This window comes from Pygoscelis adeliae, unplaced genomic scaffold, assembly GCF_000699105.1.
Source record: "Pygoscelis adeliae isolate BGI_AS28 unplaced genomic scaffold, ASM69910v1 Scaffold21, whole genome shotgun sequence".
Classification (NCBI taxonomy): Eukaryota; Metazoa; Chordata; class Aves; order Sphenisciformes; family Spheniscidae; genus Pygoscelis; species Pygoscelis adeliae.
The window spans coordinates 1,107,952-1,117,618 of NW_008824243.1; the positions used below are offsets into that span (position 1 = coordinate 1,107,952).

Consider the following 9,667-nt stretch of genomic DNA (forward strand, 5'->3'; position numbering starts at 1 on the left):
TCAGCCCTTTGTTATGGGATGTCCTTGGATTGGTAATTTCCTGTGGCAAAATTAGGGTTTTTTTTATCTAATGATCACTTGAATTTTATGATTCTTTTCTCTAAAAAGACTTACTATTTGAGAAGTTTGGAAATCAAAAAGTTTGAAATGTTCTTGTTAATAAAAGCATATTTTGCATGCAAGCTTGTCAGTTTGAGCATTGAAAAATTGAATTTTTAACAGTAGAGAAATCTTCTCAAATTCAGTGCTGAGCTGAAAATACTATCATTTGAACAGGCTGAAATGTTTAAACTCTGAGGTTAAGAACAAGAATCCAAATATGAATTGCATTAGAATAATTGCATAAAAAGGAAATAGTGTTTCAGAAGTTAAAAAGCTGATCCTAGCAATTGACCTGGAGCTTCATTTCCGTACAGTCAATGCTTCACTAAAATTCTTTTAATGAGTTGCGTTATTAAACCCTTTAGATCTTAGCTTGGGTGAGATCACTTCATACTTGTCCGTCTTTCATCAAGATTGTAGTAGCTACTCCTAATTCTATGAATAACCATCTTTGAATCGTATAGTGACCAAACTTTGCAAATTTGCCTTTTTTTCTACACACAGCCTGGTTAGCTGACTCCAGAGCATCTAATAGGACAAAACAGTGCCCTAACTAGTCCCACATCAGAAGTATGCTCGCTTACCCAAAGTGTTACTTCCATGGCATGCATCTGATTTAGAAGAAAGTAGCACAGCTGTTTGTAGGCAGTTGTTAGCTGCTTGCAGTGAACTCTGAGCAAAAATCCTTAATTTAGCGATTTACGGAAAAAGTTAAGGACTGCTTCAGGCCTCATGCTTTACTACAACGAATTGGTTTGAATCATCTGATGTTGGTCAGGGTCAGATTCCTGCAGAGTAACTGTTATTGATGTGTTATGCAAATTGTTCCTCATGTATAGATTTTTTGCAAATATTTAGGTTTTGCACTTTTTGAGAGGCTCCAACTCTATTTAAAAAGAAAAGGAGGAGTTCAGTTGCATATGTTTCTAAAAGGGAAAGCAGTTTTATTCCTCTTTCTGTGGTTGAAAATGTATTGATTAGTGGCCAAAAAGCATCTTTTTGAAGCAGTTAACTTATATGGTTTATGCTAGTGCATTTAAAGACACTAAAATACTCTCAAGACTATATGCTCCATCTTTCAGAGAACAATATGTATTATGAACAATATGTACATATAGATATGTATTTCACATTGTTTAAAAAAAAATCAACCTCATTAAAACACTAATCTGAGGCAAACCTGATATTATATGACACCCCCCCTTTTTTTTAATGACTAGTGAATAAAGCAACAATGTGACAAAGTATTCCAGTGTGACTTAATTTTTACTTGTCTCTGGTAAATGCAATGTCAATCTCTTACTCTTTAATGTGTCAGTATGCATAACTTTTTAGTACCTGAACCAAAGCGTACTCAATCTATACTTGCTTCAGAAGTATTTTCATATTTTCTCTGGAAAAATAAAACAATGCTTTCCCCAAATTTCAGTTTTCTTTTTTCAAGTAAAAATTTTCATTGTGACACTAAACCCAAACATCTTTTAAGTTCCTCTGAAATGGAACAAAATGTCTTCTACAGCAACTGCCCTGTTAGTTGGAAACCTGATTTTGATGTGAGGTAGCAATTGCTTATTGTCCTGCTTTTCCCAATTTGGATCTGTCTGCCCCTTTTTTGCAGAGAGTGTTTTGCTGTATGACTTCATCTCTCTCTTGGGGGTGGGTGGGGGGAGGGGTCCTCCGAGGACGGCTGCTGTCACTGAGGAGGTTGCTGTTATGAACAGAGACTACAGAAACCTTTCCTAAAACTTGTTTGGTAGCTGGTGAATGCAGTTGGGCTCACATGGGTTTTTTTAGTGCCCCGCAAGGAGGACGGAAGGAGTGCAGAGTCTGCTGGTGGTGTGTGCATCGTATCATTGAAACAGCACGCTCAGCTCAAATGAGAGAGAACAGAGGAAGGTGTTGCATGAGAAAGTTGTCTGGGTTCTATTTGTTTTTTGTTTTTTAACAGTTAATTCTGAGGCCAGAATGTCTTTTTGTACTGATGATGCTTTTTCTTGGTTTAAACTGGAATGTGTTCTGTGTTTGCTTTGTACAGCAAGATCAGACTTATAGTTATGTATCTTGATCAATATACTTTTTTATATATCCCCCTCTTACGGATAGTTCAAAGCTGTATGTCTAGTTCTGAGAAGTGTTTGTAAGTCATAGACTGATCTGTTACAGTTTACCAGTCTGCCTGTACTGAAGATATCAGAGGTGGTCATAATATTTTTATTCCAACTCATGTTTCTCCTAACTTTAGCCTTGGGTAAAACATGCTTGTTTTAGGATTTAATTTTCCTCAAACTAGATACTGCCCAGAGCAAATTTGTCATCTTTCTGCGTTGCAGCTGCAAGTGCCACAGTCATCATCAAGAATGGAGAATGGCCTTCAAAACCAGCCTGCCAGAATGGTACTTCAGGATCTGTCCCTTTGAAAGCAGTACCAAGACCTAGATTACACTCCTTGAAGTCAACTCCAAAAGGTATATGGGTCTGTTTGTAGATAGAGTAAAACTATAGTTACTACTGTAGTAACTATAGTAACTGTAGAGTGGTTAAATATTGGAACAGGCTGCCCAGGGAAGTGGTTGAGTCACCATCCCTGGAGGTATTTAAAAGACGGGTAGATGAGGCGCTTAGGGACATGGTTTAGTGGGCATGGTGGTGTTGGGTTGACGGTTGGACTTGATGATCTTAGAGGTCTCTTCCAACCTTAATGATTCTATGATTCTATACTGTTAGGGTACCTTACCTTTTGCAGGTGGCTGCCTTCTGAAGCAGTGTTTATTAAACAGTGGTCTTGGAAAATAGCATGAGGAAGTAAAATCACATCAGTGGTGCTTCAAATTTTGTCAGATTTCACAGGAAGGCTAAAATGTCCTTTGCGTTGTCATACTTGACTGGGGTATTTCAGGCAAATGAGGAAGAGGTCTGCACTGTGATACGGCTAAGGTTTGCACACCACAGGGACTAAATGAACTTTGCTACACGGCAGATGTCATTGCGTGGGGCTTACATTGTTTTAATAAGAGTTCTTTTCTGTCACAAAGTTCAGGCCCAGACTCTGTGGCTGCTGGTGATCGGCAGGGTAGACCTACCCTGAATTTATCTTGAGTGTATGGTTGTCCTTGTCCTCATGCAGACTTTGTGTTATCTTCACCCCTTTCATGACAGGAAGGACCTTTAGGGATGGGGATATTTTTTTGAATAAGATATTACTAGATGAAGTGTTGTCTTTCGTAGATGAATGACATTGTCCCATCTTTCCAAGGAAAGAGTCACAGAAACAGCTTAGCTCTTCATGCTGCTTTTTCTTGATATTATTCTTACTGGCTGAAGTGGAAGCTGAGGTTTTGCTCTTATTTTTAATGGAGATGACAACTGTGCTTCATCATCTGGTGCTAAAGGAAACATTAATTTAAATGTACTTTCTGGCTTTGTATTAAACACTGTTCTGGTTCGTATTCCTATTTGAGACAGGACTCCTTGATTGGCCAACAGTGCTTTTCCACTCAAGCCACAAACAGTAGTTGACAATTCATTCTCTGGCCAAAATTAAGGACATAATGGGAGCAGATAAATAAGCTTGCTGTCTCTCTCTGAAATCCTAGTTATAATCAGCTTGCTTCTGACCATCTCTGTGGTGAACTGGTTATTGTAATTGGATAAACCTAATTAAGTACTACGCTCCTGTTTTAGGCTTAAGTTTTAAGCTGGTATCTGACATAATTGAGAATAAATAAGAGATGCCTGCCAAATGTCACACTATAATGACATGCTTTAAAATGGTAAACAGTGAAAAGAAACAGAATTTGCCACAAACTGTAAATCACTTTGAAACAAACACAATTATATGGCTGTCTGACAGGCTGATGCTTTCTGTTGGGGTCCAACATATGCAAGACGACTATGCATTGCTCAACATCTTTAGGGACCTGGGTGCTGGAAGAGTGCCTTCAGCACCTGCAGGAGCAGTGTGACCAGAAGAAGCTGGTATTCCCCCCTCGTCCCAGTGTTACTTGGACTACTCTGTTCTCTTTTGGGGCCTTCCCAGTTCAAGAGGGTTGTTTTGAAACCGGAAAGGTCAGCTGGAGACTTAGGAAGATGGTTAGGGTTTCTGACCACATGACCTGTGTGGAGGGGTTGAGGGAGTTGAGCTTGTGTAGTCAGGCAAAAAGAAGAGTAAGAGGAGATATTTTAACAGTCTGCAATAACTTGAAAAGGATAGCTACAAAGGTTATGGTGCCAAACTCTTCTTTGTAGTACTAGATGATGTGGCAATGGCAAATGATTGCAAATTGTGGAGTGGGAAATGCAGCATTGCCCAGTGGGGCTGTAGAGCCTCCCTTCGGAGGTTTGCAAGGCTCAACTAGACAAAAGCGTGGTCAGCTGATCTTGTCTTGTTGGTGGTCCTGCTCTGAGTGGGAGGCTGGATAGCTGGCCTCCACAGGTCGCTTTCAGCCAGTGTTTCCATAGCTGTGTTGTATTTGCGGCTGTTTTACTAACATTTTCTTCCGCTTATCAGCTTTATTAAAATTATCTTTTTATTTCTTCCAATGTGAGTTCTGGTAAAACAAACTTAAGTTTAAATATAGCTTAAATTTTCTAGAAGGTGTCTCCTTCTGTGTTTATTTGAGTAGATTTGTGCATCTTGTACTTAACTGTAAATATGTAGTTAGGCATGTCTTTAATTTCTGACGTAGTTCTACTCTTAAACCTGATCTAAGCTTCTACTTCTAGGAGCCAAGACTAGGTCTGCTTCACTGAACCAGTGCATACCAAAATCATCTGGGCCACTGCACTCAGCAAGGAAAGTCAGTGAGGCTAGAGGTAATCAACAGTTGGGTAAAGTAAATTTTTCAGTTATATTCTTGAATCCCTCTGTCTTGAGAAAGAGCAGCTATGCTCTATGACTTCAGAGTAATTGAGATGGTCAGTCTGCGCTTTCTCTTTGTAGCTCATAGTTTTGGAGACTGGCTGAGGTGAGGGAAACAAGTATTGGTAATGGTACAAAGCAGATGGTTTCCTATTGAAATACCTGCTGTAGGATCTCACACTATTTGTAAAGCCTGAAGAAAGCTTATAGGTGTTGTCAACAGACCTTTTGGAAAATTCTGCACATGACTTTTGCACTTATACCTAGCAGTCCCAAAGAGTGCTTTCATTTAATTCATATCCTTCAAAATAATGAGGTTCTTAGGTCAGTTTTCACATGACTCTAAAACAGTACAGTAAGGGTAGATTAACCTTCTCAGTGCTTTCGTTATATCTAACTTGGTGGGCAGCACATTTGAGAGTGCTGTCAATTTATACCTCCTTTATACAAATAAAATAACTGGAGTTTATAGGTGGGGAAAAAAGTTACTATGATGCCGGTATAGACAATTGTTTTTTATTATCTGTGGTCCTCTATGAAGGAGTAAAATGAAACAGTGCAACCTGGCTTAAATGAAGTATGATAATTGTAATGGAAAAAAATGTTTGGCTTATTGTGAATTCATCATCCATTTTCCAAATAGTTTAAACATACAATGCTAAATCTTGCTGTTGAACATGCCATCAGCATGTTTCTTTCAAGAAGGAAACTGAAATTGCGTAGTTTGAGGAGCTTACTTGGAAAGAATCTAAAAAAAGACACCCTCTCCCTCCCCTCTCCCTCATAGGTACTCCTGGAAGAAATGGACACCAAAGCCGATCTTGTCTGGGTTCTGGTGAGTTTTCTGAATGCATTTTTACATTTTCTGTGGTGCAACTTAAATTAGGTTTATACGTTATATTGGTTCTTTTCTTGGAAGAACAGTTTTGCAACAGGTAATACCATAAGCCATCATTGATTCCAGTTTCAAGGGATATGGAGAAAAGTCTTGGGTTTTTTCTACTTACTGTCTTCTGGGTATCCAGCTCTTAGAATATGCAGTCTGTGCTATCTGTCACTCTGTTTCCAGTGAAGCATAAGGAGGTTTTAAGTGTAACCAAAAAAAAAGTATGGCAATGAAACTTGGATGTAGTTTTGCTGTTTAGCCACAGTGAGGTAAGTAATGATTAAAGCTCATGTCTTGTGGCTCTAAATAAAATAAATAGAAGAATCGTGCAGAGCAACAGGTTTTTCTGGAAGGTTCATGTTAGATACCCTTTTGGTGTCAGCTGTCTCTGTGTATCACTGCAGACTACACTTGAATAAGAAGTTGGAATTATCTGAGTGTGGTGATGTGTGTGTCAGCTTGTATGGCAGGGGGAGGACTGGCAGCTGATTAAGTGGCAGATGGTGTTCCAAAATCTGGCAGAGTTTTAAGGACTTCATATTTGGTTTGTTTTTAGTGTTTATGCCAGTCAGGACACCTGGTGCTAGTTTCTATCTGCCAGGAGACAGAAGAGTCTTCAGATGATGTTTCTACTTGAAGCAATTTCCAGGTCTTTTCAAGAGAGTTGGCAGCCTAAATTAGTTTCCCAAGTGTCAGTGTGTATTTGCTGAATTAAAAGCTGCTTGTAATTAATTACTCATTGAAAAGCCGTTTTTGAAAGATACTGAAGATCACTGGAAAGCCCTGCGTCCCCTGAGTGAATAGCAGATGTCTTTCTGAAAGAGGTGCTGTAGCCAAGCAGATGTTATAAATTTGAGTCTGGAATTACTGGGTAAATCAGTTCTGACCTGTAACTCTGGTACTGTGGCAGTATGTTTTTAATTTCCTGTAGTCATAGCATGAGTCTAATACTTTTGCCTTTTACTTTCTTGGGTGTCAAATGTCTGCATGTTAATCATGACCAAGTACCTTGCTTGATATGTCCTGTTAAGAGTCAGGGCTTCTGTCATACAGCAAGCATAAGACTTTGTGCAAAGTCCTTATTCTGTCTGTTGCTTTTATTGATAATTGGCTGAACTAATGTTAGTTTAGGTATAGCCTGGCACTGAGTTTCATGAGCTTGTATGTGGTCCTTTTATATAGGAGTGTAGAGGATGATACAGCTAGCAACATAATATCTTGATTAGCTTGGTTGAGGAAACTCATGATAAGCAACGAAGTCCATTTTTGGGCTAAAACAATTCCTCTTCCACTTGCTATTGATAGTCTTAAAATACAACTTTATCTAATTTAGCATGGCACTTTCTCTGTGTTTTCCATGTGGAAAAGTAATTAGTGCTCCCTCCCCTTTTTACTAGTTTAATATAATTTTTCTTGTGATTCATCTTTTCCAACCTAATAAAGAATGTAGCCACATAGCCTGTAAGTATTATACTCGATGCCGTAAAAACATGGCTATAAACTCCAAATTGGCTGTAATATTTAGTGATTCTTTAGCAAATGCTCTTTAGCATCATACTTTTGCCAGTTGAAAAGCTGTATTTTAGTGTTTGTCTTAATAAACCTGAACTGTTTTCCTGTACTGAGTCAGCTTCCAAAATTGGATATGTTAGACTTTGAAGTTAATACATTTCTAACTTATACAGAGCATTAGTATAATTTCCCATTTATGCATGCAAAGCTTTCTGATGGAGTATTTTCCTTTTTTAAGAAAGACTTTTTTTTTTTCATCTTCACAGTTGCAGATAAGTTCTTACGACAGAATAAAAATATTGTGTGGCTGCTTGGATGTTCTGCAGTACAATGTCTTACATTTTAAGAAAAGACAAATGATCTTTTTTGAAATGAACTGAAATAATGCCAGCTGGTACCATGTAGAATGGGGCCTGCTATTTTTTCTTTTTTTTTTTTTTAGTGGCCTTGATATTATAGTGAAGCTTTGTTCTAGTGATTTTAGCTAGCTAAAGCTTTTGTTCTTTTATTTCAGTGCCATAGTTAACTCTACAGTTTTTAGCCTCATTCAGCGAGGAGGTCCAACCCCACTTCTGCTTCTAGCCCATGTTCTCTGTCTGAAGAGTCAGGACTAGTTTCCTGAGGCAGGACTCTGGTAACAAATTGATTATGATACTAATGCATTAAGTAAGCGTCTAGCTTAGTTGTTGATGTTGCTTTTAGCATTACTTCAAGGATGGAAAAAATAGCAGGCATTTCTAGGATATGATCTCTTGTTCTCTGACCGTTTGGGCTCTTTATCCATTTTCCATTCATTTACAGCAATGATGCAAAGCCAGACACAACATACTGTTAGTATGCCTGTAGAATTGGAGAGACTTACGTATTTGCAGCTGTTCATTCCTTGTTTGTGTTAAAACATTCACAAGGCTCCTTTTTGTGAATTCTGTATTTTTCATGGGTGATATTCCAGTGGATCAAGTAATTTCTACAAGTTCTGTGGTGTATTGCTTCAGCACTGGCTTTACTACTTAGGCAAGATTATCTTCTTGGGCATAATGTGTTCTATTACACTTTTTAACTTGCTAACTTTAAGAATGTACCTGTGCACTTCTGTAATGTCTTAATGTAAATATGACTAAAAATGTTGCCTCTTGTGAGATGGAATCTTGAATTAGATGCAAAACTACCTCTAAAAATGCATAAAGTTAGAACTCTTTCCTTCTGTTGCTCCAGCCCTCCCTGTAGAAACAGTGACCTACTTCTAATACCTGTGCAGTATATTACAATGCAGTGTGTATATGCAGTGGATATTCAAGTCTCATGTCTCCATTATTGACTGAAGGTTAAGGTTAAGTTACAATACAATAATCCCTGTTACTATGTAAGCCAAGCAACAGCAAATAATATCCTTTTTGGCAGTTCCAAAGGTAAAACTATCATTTCAGGAATAAAGCATGCAAATATTTATTGGAAAGGTTTGTCCTGTTTGGTGACCCTGAAAGGCATGTATGGTGTATTATGGATAACAAGTTACACTTTTATGCTTGTGACCCAACACTGTTTTTGGGAAAGCTAGGGCAACTGTTGGGTGTACCTATAAAATATCATCAAGTAAGAACAGTATGATTTATGTCATCTCTCTTTGTACTATGATAGAGCATACACAGTGGAGTCAGTTACTAAAGGCTATAGAAGCCATGAAAATCAAAGAAGCTTCATCCAAAACCAGCACGCACTCCATCATGAAAGATGGTATTCTCTTGTCTTAGCCTTTTAAAGAGGTTAAAAAGGCTGCTTGTTTTAATCATCTATGAGAAAAATGTAACATTGGAGGAGGGAATAACTTCAGTCAAGTGGCTTATTGCAAAAGTGAGTAGTAGTGCTGATCAAGCTCAAATGGAAAAATAAGGTATAAATGTAACAGTCCATGAAGCTGTCTCTTGGAACAGGTTGTTAAAGGTGGATGCTGGCTTCTTACTCAAACTCTTACGTTGGGTTAGGATGCTTTTACTAATGCAATACTCTGGTTCAAACAAAAGTTTAGGGAGGCATACTTTAAGGTTCACCCCTTTCTTTCATGCCCTCAGTCATCACTTGAAAATCAGGGGAAACGGAGGGTAAACATTTCTTATGTTGTGGATTCCCTGACAGAATAGGTTATCCTCAAAATACTTGCACTTTCAATGTCTGGAAAACAAGGGATTGATGTATATATCTCACTGTGCTTGTGCTTTTTTAACAACAACAAAAAATTATTATTGTTTTAAAATCTGTCATGATACTATAAGAAAATGTGTAAAATTTCTTTAAAAATTGGGAAGATCATA

At 38.0% G+C, this 9,667-nt stretch overlaps 1 protein-coding gene across 1 annotated transcript in view; it reads left to right on the forward strand.

The window, feature by feature from the left end:
- The window catches only part of MTUS1 (microtubule associated tumor suppressor 1), a 92,442-nt gene that overhangs the window by 18,742 nt on the left and 64,033 nt on the right, over positions 1 to 9,667 (forward strand). Inside the window, exons 5-7 of the mRNA XM_009335127.1 lie at positions 2,433 to 2,567; positions 4,825 to 4,914; positions 5,748 to 5,795. Of these exons, the coding sequence (XP_009333402.1) occupies positions 2,433 to 2,567; positions 4,825 to 4,914; positions 5,748 to 5,795 (273 nt within the window). The remainder of the gene's footprint in view (positions 1 to 2,432; positions 2,568 to 4,824; positions 4,915 to 5,747; positions 5,796 to 9,667) is intronic.